Here is an 18,801-nt window from a genome sequence, read left to right as displayed (position 1 = left end):
AAAATGAACAAGTCAGATTATTTATTATCAGATTACCAGTATAAAGCATTATGACTTAAGTAAAAAAAAAAAAAAAAAAATACTCTACGAAGGAAACGGTAAAACTTTGGACCCCCTCCTCCCTCCGATTCCCGCGTTTCGGAAGCGGAGTGGCTATACATAATCTACAGCCCTTCTCACACCTCACAGAAAGCATCAACCAAATATTTTTTTTAAAAAATCTTATTAAATTATTGACATAGAGTAAAAGTGAAAATTAATCAAATACAAATTCCATCAGTGATATTTGTAATAATTCCATTAAAGTAATTCAACTGAACAATGATTACTAATGTATCTTTACGGGGTTGGGGATTCTTTGTACGTTACAGAAAGCGGGAGAAGGGGAAAGCACGAAAGCACATACGTTTGAGGGAGAAATGGAAACAAGTTCTGGCTAACCGAGACCTTAAATCTGTGTCAGCTCGAATGTACCCAAAACAGCAGCCTTCCCGCCCCATTTTGGAATGGTCGAACCATCTCGCACTCAGCTGCCAAGTCAGTAACAGAAGAGGGGAAAAAAATCAAGAGGGTTGCCAGAAATTCAAAAACCATTCTGTCGCCACATTAACAAAATTCAGGTACGCGATTACAGAACTCGGCTTTTTATAAGAATATGACATCCGGAGTTCATATGGTTTTCAAGCTCATCATACAACGGTTCAAATATATTTCTATCCACCTATTCATGTATAACGTCAGCAGAAGTATAAATCCTTATGATATTTTATCGCCATTTCCTTTTCTTTTTCATCCACCACTTTTTACCACTGTTGTTAAAAAAAATATCTATATAAACATGCATAAAAACTATCCTTTTTGCCACTTCAATAACAATAACAAAAAATTAATTTGCTTAGTCAAATAAAACAAAATTGTACACAGTAATTCAAATTTTTCAACTAATAATAGAAGACAATTCACTCGGAAATATTCCACCTGTGCTTTGGATGTTAATTTTATAGTTGAAACTGAATAAATAGTAATGCTCGTAAAAGTAATAGGCTACTTAAAAAATATAGGAGAAATTCTCATCACCGACTAAGCAATAAGAAATTATGGACGACCGACTAGTTTCTGATTTTTCCACTTAATATCTTCGCATCTACAAACATCGCAACTAACGTTTGAACAGATAGATGTCCAGTGCCTTGGAATTTTATTACTCACTGAATCTTCACTGCTTAATAGCCATGCTTTTATTATCTAACCAGAAAAATTTGATGCTATACAAAAACAAAGTAAACTGATGTATTTAATAATAAACTCTCTAATGCTTTTAACTTTTTAATATGTGTTATATTTAAATAATACTATGCTAGAAGAATGCTGTTATGAAATTTGGAACAAAGCACCATTTTATGGATTTCAGAAACAGAACACTACAACTAAATGTAGAAGTTTGCTAAGTGAAATCGAATCGAACTAACTCCAACTATTTGGAAAGTAGATTTTAATGCAAAAATTATTTTCGACATAGTTCCAATAAAAAATTCTTAAAAATAGTCAAAATTTGAATATATATATATATATATATATATATATATATATATATATATATATATATATATATATATATATATATATATATATATATGTGTGTGTGTGTAGCATAAAATTAGTGTCATTACAAGTATGAATTTTAAACTTGTAAAAATTTCTGACGCTAATTTTTTTTTTATGTTATAGCAAAGGAAAAAAACCCATTTATTTTTAACTAATTAAAAATTGGCTCTGACGCACACATTCAATCGCCTAATGTTTAATTTTGCAAAATTTGATAGCTCCAGGCCAAACGGTTTGCTCCCAGAACACCAATACACATTTTTATTATTAGTTAATTTTGAATAATTCGATTAATAATCGAATTATTCAAAATTAATTTGAAAAACCAACAATTAAACTACACTGAAAGACACTGACTATAATGTAAGTTATAAACACTCCATTATTACTTCATACGAGTCGCATTACTTGACCGTATTAAAGAGTTGCATGTATTAAACGAATAGAAAAGATGTAGGATTATTGATATAGCTTAACTTAAATGCGTAGTATAATTTGAAACCAAGAGAACAAGGAATGTCAAAGCGCTCATAAGATTTAGTATAAATTAAATACAAGTAATATTATTTCTGGCGAATAAGCATCCAGCAAAAAACAGCTAGTTCAAAACACAGTAAATAGAATTTTACTACCGAATTTCATTTCTGTGTCATAGGCAAAAAAAAAAGTCTTCGTTAACAGTAAAACGAATCACTAACAAACGAATGGCAACAAAGTAGATCTTGCATTCTATTCTTCAGTATTAAAGAAGCAGTTAATTAAAAAAAAGCGAGGGCAGGAAAAAAGCAACTGCGGTCTCCGAGAAGAAAAAACTAATCCTGCAGTCCTTTCACAATCTTGTATCCTACAATGAGGGAAACCTCGGCAAAGCGGAAAAGTCAGAGGACTCAATCAATACGCTCGGAGAGAGGAACTGCAGAGACCGAAAGGCGAGCGTGCGATTATTTTTAAACTTCATAACAGGGAAAGGCAGAGCTACAAAGGAGAAGGAAAAAAAAGTGCGCAACCGTAGGTGGGAAAAACTAGAACTACAACGTTTATGGATGTGATATGATAATTTCACTTAGGTGCCACAACCTCGCAGATACGCTTCAGTGATTCTTTCGTAAGGACATGCATATGATTCTTGTCGAAAAGAAATTAAATTTTATAAGAATACTACACTTACAAAGCAATCAAAAATCGCGAGTGAACTTATGTCCATCAGTTATTCTGAACTAGAATGGTAATTAAAGTAACAAGAAATTTACGATTAAAATGCATATAAAAAATTATGAAATTCGCGCGCCACGTTTCGAAACTGAAAAACTATTAGGCTAATCCTACACAAAGGAAGATTATTATTTTTCTTTTGATAATAAAACTTCACTTGGTTAGATTACTATTCTAAAGCTTCGATATAATTCGAACTTAAATACAAGTAATTGAAACCAAAAGGTTTTTGAAATACACATAAGAAGAAAAGTACTAAAAACAGCACAAATAAAGATGAACATTATCTTAAAACATTCACTAGCATCTTGAATAGCAGAGAAAGAAAAAGAACGGTTTGAGTTGAACGATCGATTGATCTGCGGCCTCTGATGAGTATTTGCATTTTACAAATAAAAGAGAAGAGGGGAAGGGGCATTATTTATTAAAAGCATTATGTAAACTATTTCGTTTATTTTGATAAAGAATAATTTAATTTAAACAATCTAATTTGATTCTTGAACTAAAGCTTATAGACTGCAATTGAAAATGCAGTGACAAGAAGCAATTGCACCTAATATATAATGTACAATAACTTACTTCTAGCTGCATCACTAGCACCTTACTTCCAGGACATAATGCCTGTTATGTTTAACCTCATCTAAATAAAAAGTCTTTAAATTATTACATTAAGGAGACTTTATATACAAAACTTTAATAAGCCCACGATCGTTTAATGTAGGAAAAAATTCCACGTTTGGAGGAAAAAAAAAAAAAAAAAAAAGCAAAATCGGATGCTTTTTTTCAAAATATTTAGCATGAAGGCTAACCAACACAATGCAGGATTTGGCTATATCAAACTTAGAAACACAGAATCTTATGCTGTTCTAGATTACTTATATACATGTTGATGTCTGTCATGAAGCGATTCTTTAAAAGTAAATTTCATTTCTGTAAAAGTACCCTTTAAATCCAGCCCTTTTATTTCCGTAATTCACATTTCGTTGCAAAATAATAATAATAATAAATTACGGTGTTTTAAAACAATGCAAAGACTTTTTTTTTTTTTTTTTGCACCGAACAAATTCAAGCAAAAGATATAAAAGACAATTAGCATATGTTATAAGGGATAATTAAATATAAATAATAAAGGCATTTAGCATCCTATGAAGATTTTATTTCAACAAAAAAAAAAATTCATATAATTTAATGAACACAATTTTATTTCGATATTTCAAAAAATATTTTGCATTCGATTATTTCATAAAATAACAATCTTTCACCTTTCTCAATTAATATGATCTATTTAGATGATATTTGTTAAAATTTAGCATTTTGCTATTTCATTATAATAGTTTATTACATATTAGAACACCAGCAATGCAAATGTTTCTTTTATCTCATAAACAGAAAAGAAAAGAAAAAAAAAAAAAAAAAAAAACACACACACACACAACTAAAAATGTTAATAGATATTAATTAAATCATGTTTTTTAAACATTTTTTATGCATTAAATCATGGAATTTTTTTTAAATAAAAGGTCGAAAATAATGTTGATATCAAAATTATTTTTAAATGAAACGAAATATGATAAACGGCCTCTTTGCAAAAGAAAGTTTTTTGAAAAAGAGAGAGAGAGAGAGAGGAGGATAAATTAAAAAAATCGCTACTAAAAATTTAATTAACATAACGAATTCGCAAATACGCTACTTTTAAAAATGGTAGATGCAGGACGGAATCAATTCATGCAGGACGAATTCAATTACATGTAAATGATTCGCCCCAATTCAAATTTTCTGTTTGTTATGAACAGTGCGATTATTGCTCGTAGAGGTAAAACAAGTCTTTTGCAATTCGAAATAATTGTATTATCGTCCTTTCATTGATAATACAAAATTTTTAAAATTTTTTGCAAATCTTTTAAATTATTTAATTGCATTTAATCTATTAAATATTGTTTTATATTTACATTAGAATAACTCGATTTTGTTAACAATATTAAACAAGCTAAGTTTAAATTAAATCACATTTTTCTGAATTAATAATATATTTTATTAATCTGACTTTTTTTTAAATTAATTAAATTTTAGACAGCAAGGTCTCATAACGATTCGGCTTAACTGTGTGCAATACAGAAAAAGAAAGCAGTCAATAACTCGAAACCAGAACCAAAAGGAGAGTTGGAGGGGGGGGGGGATAAATGCAAAAAAGATAATAAGACGCCGTAGAGTAAAGTACAATACAAATAACTCTATGGTTTGGAAAAATTAAAAATGGCTAATTAATGTCATATGAAATGCAGTAAGCCGCAGGTCAAGTATATTTTGCATGACAAAATTAATTTTCATGCAAAGTATATCACGTATCTGCTTTTTACTTAAAATGTAACACAAGTATTCAAGATAAGAATTTTCTCATTAATCTCCGCAAAACCAGATCATCTCATGCAAATATTTTGTACTGTAATATGTTTTGTTTTAAAAATCATATAAATAATTATATTGAGTAAATTTTAGACCAAGCGCAGAAAAGGTATTCGGCATCCTCTCCTATTTCAGTTGGAAACATCCCCTTCCAACCAAAATAGAGTCTATAGTAATGAATAAGATATTAGAAGACAGAATTTTTTTAATGATCTCTGACACAATTGCTGAATTTACATTAGGACATACTGTTTAAGGTTAAAAGAATAAACAAAACAATGCCAATTAAATTAGGCCATTGATGTCAACGACATTATAAACATACGAAAAAATAACATAAATCATCAAAAATATTTTTAAAATATATGCAAAGTTTACTATAAATGTTATTTTTTACCAGCCAAAGGGAAGAGTGTGAACTAACTGAGTTCTTAAATAGTTTAAACCGTTCAATACATTAATTCTGAAAAAAAAAAAAAAATCTATTCATCATGTTGAACAGACTTATAAATATTCAAAAGGATCTAATGATTGAGGCAAGAATAATGCCATGCACTTCCATAAATATACTATCACCAATTGGTTAACTAAATATGAAAGAAAAAAAAACTGTTAATTAAATTAACTGTCTCAACTGAAGTTATTCTTTCCGAACCGCTAAAGTAGTCACTGAAATTTTTCTATGCAATGACTCTCAATAAATCTTAAGAGCAATTCTTCAAAGACCTGGATTAATTTTTCCAAATGTTATTTACTCATGAACAATTATATATAACGTTTAAAAAAAGGTCGCTAAATTTAATAATATTTTTATGCCAATTACTAAAAATGACAAACAAATAACGAATTCAATATGACTGCATACTGAACATTACATACTGAGTCGAAGAGTTTCAAGACAGGAAGATCTCTACCTACAATGGTGCTATCAGTCCAATCGTGCATACTCAATAAACCTCGACTATATAGTGGGGTACAGTCAGAAGTTCTACTTATTTAGTAGAAAAAAAGTCACGTTTATTTATTAGGATGGAAAAAAGAGCTGTAGCTGAATTTATGAAACATTTGGGGCAAAATTAATTCAAAAATGTACCAATCAATGAAACAAATTTATGATAAAATTAATGAAATTTTTCTTAGCGCACAAAACCTCTTGGATGGAAACGATACACAAGAACATGTTACGCATACCAGATGACATGCCTCGTCTAAGCCATCAGAGATTATTAAGCTAGTGAGTGATTTTGCAGCAAAAATTCGATGTTCATCACTGCGAAAGATCGAGATCTTAAATCCCCCCTCAAAAAAAAAAAGATTCGAGACTTTATATGCATGAATAATTTGATCGTAATAGGTTTGTATTTCCTACATTTAAATCAATGAATAAAAATCAAAGAAAAAAAAATGTTGTAAAGGCCTTTCAGTTACAGAAGAGTTTTCGGAACTTCTTGAAATCGATGGTGACAAAGTGCAAAATAGAAGTATTATATATCAACATTAACCAAAAAAATGAAAGAAAAATTCCATTCGAAAATCAAAATATTACACAGTTTGGTAGTATGGATATTTATTACGTAAAAGAATTTATTACAACCAGACAAAAAAAAAAAAATACTGCTGAATATTATTTAAATAATATGAAGAATTCGACGAATTTATCCAAAATATCAGGATGAACCCAGTTGGGTGTTCATTGCATGATACTACACTCAGTCACAGCCCTTTTTGGGGAGGGGAGTGATATCAGTTTGTTGAATCCTTTATCATATTCCCCTCATTTCCCAGCAACTTCTCTGTTTCCAAAACTCAAAGCTAAAAGGATGGACTTTGATGATATTTCGACATATAAACAGCTTCGAAGTGTGCTTTGAAAGTGGTTCGAAAAAGTAAATTGGAAGGCATTATCATTATTAAACCACTGTAACAAGCACATTGAAGCCGAAGTGATATCTTTCGAATGAAAAACTAAAACAAATACTTTTTTTTTATTTTAACTTTATTTATAATTTCTTGGTACATTGTGTATTATATAAGAATGTTCTATAAATAATTTATACTTTCATATTAATAATATGTCTTTGCAATTTTGTGTATATTACATACTTCTCTAAATATTAAATTCCAAAAACCAATAAAAATCATTCTGGGGATGTGAAAGGGGAATCATTTTTGCACTTATTTACAAATAAAAAGTTTAGTATATCTTATATGCAATTAAACAACTTCGGATAAAAAAGAAAAGTAGCTCTCACATCAGGGAGTAAGATAATGAATAGATGAACCTTGATATAGATAATGAAAATATAAGGTAATGTGTTTAACAACAATATCAATATTTCTATAAATATATATTTTAAAAAATCCAGAGCTATTTTATTTTTCTAAAAGAAATTACAATAAATTTGTTTTTAAAAATATATTTAAAGTGGTTAATCATAATCTCATAAATAAGAGAAACTTTCCTAAGCAAAAGTTTTTGTTTCATATAAAGATAGATTTTTTAAAAATCATTTTTTAAAAAAAAATTCCTTTGAGTTGCAGAACGAGGATATCTCTATGAGAATTTTATCTTTATATGATTTAAATGTTTATATTATTAAAATCAGCAAAAAAATAAATAAATAAATAAAATACTATTTTAGCACCGAATTATATCCCACTATATTCATTGTATATAAATGCCAATTAAAAATAGATGAACAACGAAGGCTTAACATAAAAAATTCTCAGGACTTTTTTTAGCAGGATTCACTTATGCTTTATGCAAACAATTAAAGAATACATGCATTATTATCTCATTGCAATTTCGCTTTCTGCTGAATCCGAATCGTGGAAAACGAGGTGTACCACGTTTGAAATCGAGCTTTCCTCCTTTCAAGAATTACACAAGACAAACCATTTCCTCAGTAATAATTTTTAAAAATATATCTTTAGCATATAACAAAAAAAGATTCAAAATGAATTTCGAAAAGAGAACAAGACAAAAATTCCACAATGCCATCTTGCGGGATCGAAGATTCCGGGTAGACAGGCAGGCCACTCATAATAATATGTATGGGCAAGAAGACCACGCTGCCTAAACATTCGGTATTTGTGCAAGGCAATCGCCAGTTTTGTACTGTAGGGAGGAAACCATGCGAGTCGGTTCAATGGCCCCGGGCGCAGTGTAGGGAGGGGGGAAGAAAAAGATGGGAGGGGAAACGGCATGGAACCTGATTTTTCGGAGTCTCATAGCCGCTCGCCCAACCGTTCAAATGACTATATACTTTCAGTACAGAGCTAATTTTTGACTCCCCATCCACAAACTGATTATCTCGACTTGAGAAAAAGTGATGAGAATTCACTGGCGAGTCGAAAAATCGGAAGCCTAATAATTTTCTTCATTCTGGTTGAGATTCACTTAGAGGGATGTTACATCTTTAAAAAGTTCGCCTGTCATTTATTGCGTATAAATTTAACAGCATGGTTAAACGAATTAAGTCATAACATTTCAATTATAAAAAAAGGAAAGAAAAAGTAACAACTCCTTGACGAAAATTTGAATGAAATTTATAGAAAGGGAAAGAAAATTACAGAAAAATGTAATTTTTAAAGCAATCTATATGGTTTCAGTAAATAAAATAAACCAAAAATAGCAACTGTGTTATTTTGCGAATCTCGCAAATGGGGTTATTTAAATTACAGAAGGGGGGGGGACTAAGGTTTGCAGTGAAATGGTTATAGTATACAAGTCTTAGACGTGGTTATTTCTTCGCTTGTGCTCCCTTGTTATAGTTAGAATTAAATAAGCTTTTTAAAACAATTTTTAAAATGTGGCATACTTTTAAAAAAATTAAGTATTTTCTCCCTACTTTTCAATTTTTATTTTTCCTCCCAATTTCAGCACCTGGTTGCACTATTAATAAGGAAACGAAACTGAATAAATCAACTGACTGTTAATTAATTTCTAAAAATATTACAATAACGTATATTTATTAAAAATACAATAGTGCCCAAAATCTCACAACTCCAATACATCAGGATGAGAGCTAAAATCGATTATATTTCATTTTTACTATTAGGAAACAAGTCACATAAAATAAATAAATAAAAAAAAGAGTAAAAATAAATTTAATAAAAATATTTTTTTGAAAATAATCTAAATATTTTTTAAATATATGTCTGCATTTTATATTTTTTGCTTTTTAATATAATTCATTAAAATTTTAAAATCATTTCTAAATTCTGAGCCATGTTTAAAATAGTCCCGATATCAAAAATGAGGAGGTGTCAATTTCAAATATAGTGTTGCGTACGCCTTCTCTTAAAGCAAATAATGTTTCGGAAAGAAAGGAATTCAGAAAAGAACGGAGAAAATCTTTTAACAACTACTAATCCAGAGAAATCTTTGGAATTGCAACAGCTTCACCTCTTTTACGCCAAAAGAGAAGATCAAAAACAAGTCCATGAAGGATATTTGTCTGCACCGGAAGCAACGTCACGCTGTGATGCAATAAAAGAAACTCACCAGTCCGCGGCGAGTGGAATCTATCAGGAATAAAAAGTAAATTTCAAGAAAAGTGTATTTCATTTTTATTACCTAATATCAAGTAATTTTGATCTCTTTTTTCCGTTACGTCGCTTCTTGGATATAAACTGTTGCCTAATATAAAAGGAAAACGATATAATTCATTATGCCGATTTAATCATAAAACAAAATAACTAAGCATTCTCCGTTTTTCTAAAACATCTAGAAAGAAAACGTTTAAACAGACAAACATATAAAATCCACTTCCAGAAGGCTTTCATTAATATAAACAATAAACCTTGTTTCTTATAAAAATACAGATCAGTAAATTCAGCTCATAATTTATGAGAAAAGCTTTACTCATTATTCTATATCAAGCGAATATACAAGGGAAAGGAAAAATGCTTGAGCTTAATTTAAAAAAAAAATTAAGTATAATTAATTCTCGATTATCCGTTGTTGTTAATCCTAAGATATCGTTGAAAAAAAAACTCAATTGTATTTAAGAAAGAAAGAAATGTTCTAACACGCATCCAAATAAATTTTTCGTAAATTAAATAATAATTATATATTACGCCTCCTATAGAAAATAAAAATTGTTTAAAAACATTTGGATTATCCGCAGTTAACCGTGTCACTTTATTCTAGAGATAATCTGAATTTTGCACTTTTTTTACAACGTTTTTCTTATTACATGTATTTTTTAAATCGTTCGACAACCTTCTAACAGTAAAAAGTTTCAAAACAGTTCCAAATTTATTCAATGAAAGCTTGTAAACAAAATCTCTCCATATATTTATGAATAATTATTAAAGGCAATGTCAGATGAAACAAGACGATTACAATCGGAAAGTTTTTTTTTAAAGATAAATAGCTCGGTTAAAGCAAGAAATTAAAGGAACAAAATCACGTGGATAGTTCCGATTATGAAAGTTCTAAATACGTAACTTGCAGTGATCTTAAAAATCATATCCTTGCTGAACTTAGTGCAAGGATGCAATCGTGACCAAGTATAGGGTCAAGGAGAAAGCAGCAGTAGTAGAAAACCTTCATTGCGCGCGATGGAAAGCGAGGAGGAGAAACGACTTTTCAATGAAAGATACTGAGCGAATTTCATTTAATGACTTGTTCCGTACAAATCGTAAACACGTGCAGCAATTTCTAAGCTCTTTTAGTAATAGTTGCTAAAACTTAGTAAGCAAAAAATATGTTTTTAAATGTAAAATGCTTTACAAGATAAATCCTAGCAAAGAGATACATTACATCAATAATGCACACGATAATTGACCATTTCCAATGCAACCTCCATCATGAGAAAATCCATTAGATGAAATCCGAATTCAAACTTCAAATGCATTCTTCAGCAATTTGAAAACATAATTATAAATATCATTAAAAATTAATTCATTGTGTATATAATATAATAGCGGCAACGAACACCGGAATACAAGATGCAAATTATTTTTCAAAACAGTTACTATTAACTCTCTTTGAATTCTTACAAGTTAAAATACTTTCATGGTTAAATTTTTAAAAAATTAACAATGAATTAAGAGGGGGGTATCTTCATATTTATAAAATTACGATGACTCTACTTTGGATAATATATACTATCCAGAAGATGTTATTTTAGAAAACGATAATCAAAAGACCAGTCAATCAATGGTAAGAGTTCGAAGAATGAATAAATTTTAACGCGACGGAGTGGAATTTTCGGAATTCTAGTAATTCAACAGAAATCTTCAAATTTTAATTTACGCGCAAATTATTTTTAAAGTCAAATTCATTGTCTCGGTAAAATCTATTTACACAACAGTGCAGCTTAGCTGTTTCATTAAAACTCATCAACTAGGCCCGGTTCTGCCATGCGTGCATACAGATGATTCCTCTTAGAGCGAAAACTCGTCTCTTCCCGTCGAATGTTGGTGACTTGCCTTTAAGATAAACGGACACAAAAAGTAGGATGGAAGATACGCATTTTCTTTTATATTGAGATGGAAAATAAATTAATTCAAGGAAAAAAAAACACCGTGATTTTAATTATCTCATGCAATAGATATATCTCGCATGAGTTCTAAATAAGATAATTCATGTGAATTTTGATTCAATTGAACAGATGGATATAAGCAACGTATTTTCAAGAAAGCGATTAAGATCCAAATCTCTCTTAAATTCCACTCATACCTTTCCTGAACTGAATCTTTAGAACAACTATTAATAATAATAATAAAACGAGATGTTTGAAATAAATAAAGAAACCTCATACATCGAAACTGGTTGTAACGAATCAGCCTCATTAATCCTATAATAAAAATTTTAATTTTTCTATTAAGTATTACAAATCGCCTTTGGACTCTAATCCCGAACTGGCTTTACTATACTTATTGGTCATGAAAATCTTTCAATTTAATTTCTTATACATAACTTAAGTCTTAATATCTTTCTCAATTAAATATTTTTAAACTACAAATTTTGATAGATAAGTAACCATACTATTTTAGAAGCCTCATGTTCGTTTTGCTATTATTACCATTTTGCCTAAATTCTGAATTTCAATTTAAATTGGAAAATGACTAAACTTTAATTAACCTAATCACACTGTGGCTGAATTCAGGCATGACTCCAAAAATATAAATAAGAATAGAAAGTACACTTATTTAGTTTGATGCTTTGTGAATACTACAAAATATACTTTATAACTGATGTAATATTTCAAAGAATTATTCAATACAAACTTCTCTAATTCAATAAAAAATTTTAACATAAAAAAAAAGGACAAACTAAAAAAATTTCACCACTAGTTTTTCTAAAGTTAAACCTTTCCTGCCTCATTGCTATTATTATACATTAAAAACTTGCTTTAAACAGAAAACTATTTACTGTTTTGAAAATAAGATGAATCTTCGTTCAAATGACAAAATTAAATAAAATAAACTGAGGCATTAATAAGGACACAATATAAAAACCTCATTTAATGTAGTTACTTGATAAAATGAATAAACTAAAGAAATTTCTTTAGTTAATTTTTATTACTAACCTGAACAGAATTTCTAAATTTTTTTAGAAATGAACAGAAGAAAGCATTATCAAAGTATTTGCAATACCAAATTTTCAAAAAAGAATCTCACTTAGGGCAGCGCAGGATTTACAATATACAAATTCCTGATGTTGTTTGTTTTTGCTCACCGAAAGAAATTTCTACAAAGTCATATAACTTAAAGGAAAATTATAAATCAAATTGTCTTAACTTACGACCCTTCAAATTTCTTCGACTATCCCTCGCAAAATGAGACCACTTAAAGTAAAATTAAGTAATAGAAAGATTTCTTGAGTATGGCTTTGAATATTTCAATACATCTATAAATCACCCCATCTTTATTTTTGTTTTCCAAATCTAATTACATTACCATATGCTAAATATAGCAGTTCCAAATGCTTGTCAGCCACCAAGAAACTTCTGCTTAAACTTAAGCACACAAGGAGGAAAAAAGTGTTAACTAAATACAGTGAGTAAAGCATTAGTTTAATTTATCTCTACATATTTAATACTTTTTAAACTGAAACAATCACTGACTTTCAAATAACAATCATCTATCCTTAATTAAACAACTACTAGATTTGGCATACCTTACTAGATTGCATATCTTGCATTTTCCATGCAATAACTCCTTCAATCAATGATTGAAAAGAGTAAAATACTCAGAAAATATCGAAGAAAAATATTGAAGACATATATAATTATTTTAATTGTCATATGACAAATTTATTTCACTTTATCTGCAGTTAATTATGGGGAGAGGATATAGAAGAAGTTGAATATTAAAATATAAAATGATGAAACAAAGTGATAACTACTACAGATAATCGCTAAATTTCAGAACAAATAGCAATTACTCTTGTCAATTTCAGACATATTTCAAAAAAAAAAAAAAAAAAAAAAAAAAAGTAAGATAAAATTAATTTTTGAAGATGTAAAACTCTAAAATTCTGGAAGCTTATAAATATCAGCAATGCAAAATTAACAAGACATAACATTATATCTAGGATATGCAGCCAAGTACTGATTACATTCAAACTGCAGATTGAAATTACTAAAAGAAATCTTTCAAGATTAATAGAAATTGTTTTATATATTTATAATAATTAATATAAAAGAAAAAAGGATTTAATTGATGATGAAAGCTAAAAAATTCAGCTCATTAATGCCTATCATTTTCAAAGATGTTAAATACTGAAAACATTAACTTTGAAATTAGAATTACTCTATATGAATGACTGAACAAATAAAATAAAACTTTCTTAACTGACAAAGAAATAGTTAATAAAAAATTATAAGTCAAGAATTTAAAAAAAGCAGCAGAGGAAAATAAAGTAATGCTAAGCATACATTCAATATTTCTTCATCAATAGCCTACATTAAAAATTGCTAAGAAAAATACTGAACAATAGAAAAAAAAGTTAATTTAAGAGTTGGATATTAAACATTTGTAGAAAAGTAAAACATATAACATCTATGAGTTAAAATAGAACTAAACCAAATTACGACAACCACTCAAAATATTCTATCCATATCAACATTCCTTTATCAAATTAAAAAGAGATCAATCTGTATTACGTAATAAATGATTACTACACGATCAATGAATGACAGATGTACATACATGCTTTATCACAATGAATACAGAGTATGAGATATGATGATTTTCAAATATATTTAAATATGTGCATAATAGTTAAAAAAAAACCTTATTTCACCATTTACTTTCTCTTTTTTTAAAAAAAATCACAAATAGACTTTAAAATATAATCTATGATAACCATCATTAAATGTTTTTAACGGATTAAAATTGGAAAGATATTAATTGTAGCAAACCTCATAATTTTGAGGTACGTACTAATAAAACAAAAACAATATAGTGAAATATATCATAGCATTAATAGTTTTGTACAAGCACATCAGTACTGCATTTGTGCACATGTGTGTTTATGTAAGAAAAGGATTTATAGTTAAGAAGTATGCATGTCAAAATAAAGCTCTATTTTGTGGTGTTTAGAATGTATATTTGTAAAAAAAAATTATTCTACCATATTAAATCTTCAAATTTTACATTGAGACAAAAATGAATATAATGCAATATGTTTACTTTATATCAGCAGTAAAACTGTTACACATTTTATGTAGAAAAATTGCCAGTTTTTATTTTGGTTCATAATATACTCAAGTCAATTGAATTATTTTTTTTATAAGTTTCATTCTTTAATTTCAGTTTATAATTTTAATTTTTGTAATATTGAATTATATTTTTACAAATAAAAATTGAAGCCTATATCTCTTGAATATTGTTGGGAAGTTTGTAGAAGAAGCATTGTAAGAATCTGACATCTCTGCACAACTTCATCAAACTTGTTACTTGATTATTTATTTAATTTAAGTTTTTTAATTAAATACTGCAGTTCAATTTTTTAATATTCAATTTCACTCTAAATTATAAAACAGTTTTCAAAATTATACATTTGTTTTTAAAATATACTATTTGATGTAAATAACCATGGTCTGTTATGTCTATACAAAGATAATTTGATTCATGATTGACTAGGGGATTCACAGTCAAGAAAAATTTTATGTTTACAATTATGAAAAATTAACTTCATTTGAAATAAGTTCTTACTATATACTTATTATGTTATTTCTTAAACAAAAATTGCATTTGTTACTCTAATAATTGTTTGAGAGCATATAAATAATTACTATCAGCATATTTTACAAGGTAATGTTTTGATAATAAAATTTACATCTTTTCACACACACACACACACACACACACACACACACACACAAAAAAAAAAAAAAAATCAAATGATTTAAGATAATATTCAAAATTATATCAGTAAGTATCCTCATATTGACAGTTGGCTCTTTTTGTAAGATTTGGCAAATTCTATCTTTGCAAATTTTCCTTTCTTATCAGGGTTTAACCCAAACTATGAAAAGTTTTATATAATTTAACTTACAAACTAAGAATTTAAATGTAATATCATAAGAGTTTTAATCACCAATTTATGTGTTTGAGGATTTTAAAAATAAAATGCTTAACCAATTCTAGGAAATTATTAACTTTCTATTAGTTTTTAGTCTTTTGGGACAATTAGCTGGTATGCTGTTATTTGTGTAATCCTATTGCACTGCTGCTGAATCGAAGCATATTCAAAATATTATATGGATTGGAAGTAGAATGAACCAGCATTGAAGTTATATGCACACTACAGAATATATATATTATGATTTATGTAATAATTAGAGAATTATTCATTAAAAACACCAATGAGACAATTAAAAAAAATCAATGTATTATAATAAGAAAGCAAATATATTATGCATCTAATTAGCACAAAAAAGACCAATAGTGTTTTAAATTATGAAATTGCAAAATTTCCACAGTTGCTTACTTCTGAAATTAAACCTTATCTTATAGTAGAATTTTTAAAAAAAAACTTCAAAAATTTTAGCAAAAGCATGTTTTAAATGGAAACTCACTCAATATGAAAAAGAAACAGGAATCTGCATACCATGATCAATAATATAAGAAAAATCCAAGAAATATTTGTAGCAACAATGAAAACTATTTAAATTTCACTAAACTATTTCACTAATGAAAACTATTTAAATTTCATTGCTGAATTTAAAATTCAGCAATGAAAATAGTATTGCAAATTATACTTAAAAGCATCTTTAAAAATGACTTATTTAAATTAGACAAAAAAATAAAAATGTGTGGAAACTAAATTGGTATCATTGAAAGACAAATTTTTAAAACATTTAAATGATGTAAAATTTATTTTTGTGCTATTATATGCTTAGTAATAGATCAACAACAAAATTCCCATTTATTTTGGATCTATAAAAATCTAATTAACACTGTACAAAATGCTCCAAAATGCATACTTCAACCTTCTAAAGTATATCCGAGATAAATTTGGCAGTTCTAGATTTAATGGTTTTTCTTATAAAATGGCAATACATGCTAAATTTTTTTCACTTTAATTAGTGAAAGTAACATAGCAAATTTTTTTTTAATTACTACTTAGAATTTCTGTAATTAGTTGAGTACGAGTATGCCATAAACGAAAAAGAAAATCACAGATATATGCTACAACTTGCTGTGCTATTAAATTTTACATTGACAGTAAATAAATGAAAGGTGGAGGAGTAATTTCATTTCAAAGTATTTTTATATATGAAAGTATAGCATTTTGAGTGTCAAACTATACAAACTGATACAAAATGTCCTCTTTTATTAGGATTTAAAATTATTTATGAAAGAAATTACAAGATAGGAGATAAATATGAATAAACAGATTTTTAAAGTATATACCTTCATTATTATGTTTTCATACACTGAGATAAAAAATAATAATAATAATAATCAACACTTACTAGTAAGATCTGGGCTGACCAAGCCGGTAAGATCTGGTTCTTCTCCATACCAAAATACCCAGAGTTCTTTTTTATAATTAAGTTGGTTTCCATCTTGTAGATTGTGTCGGTGCTGTTCATGTCCCTGGGTTGCAACTCTCCTCCAGACACACAAGATGTCAGTGGCCAAACACTTGCTGAATGATGACAATACTGGATCATCCAGGGGTTCATAACACAGCACACTTTCAGCATAATAGCGACGCCATTTTATCCCACATAAGTCAGCCTAAAGAAAATAAATATATTACAAAGTTTCAACTGATTTCATTATTATGAAATATCCTACATGGCAATTATAAAAGTATCAAATGTCATAAATGCTACAACTATGTAAATTTTTCCAACAAATTAATCTTATGATAATCTAAAAACAGTTGTGACTTTCAAATATCTTGAATATGTGTATTTCTCAATTTTAAAAAATTATTTAAGATTAAGTTCATTATAAAAAATAGTATATTATACAGAGTAAATATACAAAATATAAAAAAACAGTTAAGGTTACATATATAAAATTTTATAAATCGCATACATATTAATATAATCGCTCTCCCTTCCTTGCCTCTTACAATGATATCAGAATTCATTTTTAACAAAAATCAAGAAAATTTTATTCATGACTTTGTTTGAAGATATTAACAAGAGATTGATATCAATAATGATTAGCAATATATATTTTTAAAAAGAAAATATTACATTTTAAGAAAAAACATTCACATTTATATATTTTTTAAAATTATTTTTCAGATTATATAAATTAATTTATCTATATTTTTAATTTTAATCCTTTTAAAACTAATGATCTTTAAATCAATTAAGCCTTTAGAGAATACTAAAATTTATAACATAATTAACATTTTAAAAATACACAAAGAAAAAATTATATCCACTTATATTCAAAATAATAAATCGAGATTTCAAGAGTTATTTACTATACAAAAATGACATATTTTCTTCAATTAATGGATTATAAAATGTAATACTTTGTATATGTGATAAATTAATGAAATTAATTCATCTTATCAGAATATTTTTTGCATGGTTTACATAAAAATATAAATCATTAACTTAAATGAATGTATATGATGTACAATGAAAATTATATTCTAAGAATTAATAAAATAAAGATTCTACTAATTGCTAGAAAATAATCCTTAAACAATTTATTGATTTCTTGAAAAAATCCAAACAAAAGCAAAACAAAACACTACTTTTTTAATTAAGTATGAAAGAAAATATCTTATACCTGTGCCAAAATATTATGAATATTGCACAATATTTATACAGGTTTTTACTTTTCATGTCACTTGGTTTCTATGATTTGATAAAGATGTAAAGGAAATTTCTTTATTCTAAAACAAAACCTTTTTCCTTTTTTTTTATTAAATATTATTAGGATTCTATTAACTACAATACTTTCTGAATTAAATTCTCCCAATTTATATTAACAGTAGTGATTCATATATGAAAATTAAATGGTTTGTGATAATGATTACTAGTTTAAAAGAATTCATATCACTATAATAAGTTTGAAAATGGGGACTAAATAAAAAAAAAAGAGATCGAAGTATTTTGTAAAAAATTTATTGCAGCATAC

At 27.6% G+C, this 18,801-nt stretch overlaps 1 protein-coding gene across 1 annotated transcript in view; it reads right to left on the bottom strand.

The window, feature by feature from the left end:
• LOC129955991 (mediator of RNA polymerase II transcription subunit 13-like) overlaps positions 1–18,801 on the bottom strand; it is a 64,302-nt gene that overhangs the window by 44,590 nt on the left and 911 nt on the right. Inside the window, exon 2 of the mRNA XM_056068267.1 lies at positions 17,163–17,430. Within this exon, the coding sequence (XP_055924242.1) occupies positions 17,163–17,430 (268 nt within the window). The remainder of the gene's footprint in view (positions 1–17,162; positions 17,431–18,801) is intronic.

This window comes from Argiope bruennichi, chromosome 2 (assembly GCF_947563725.1).
Source record: "Argiope bruennichi chromosome 2, qqArgBrue1.1, whole genome shotgun sequence".
NCBI classification, from domain to species: Eukaryota; Metazoa; Arthropoda; class Arachnida; order Araneae; family Araneidae; genus Argiope; species Argiope bruennichi.
The sequence above is the reverse complement of the archived record's forward strand: the minus strand, read 5'-3'. Positions and strand labels throughout refer to the sequence as shown.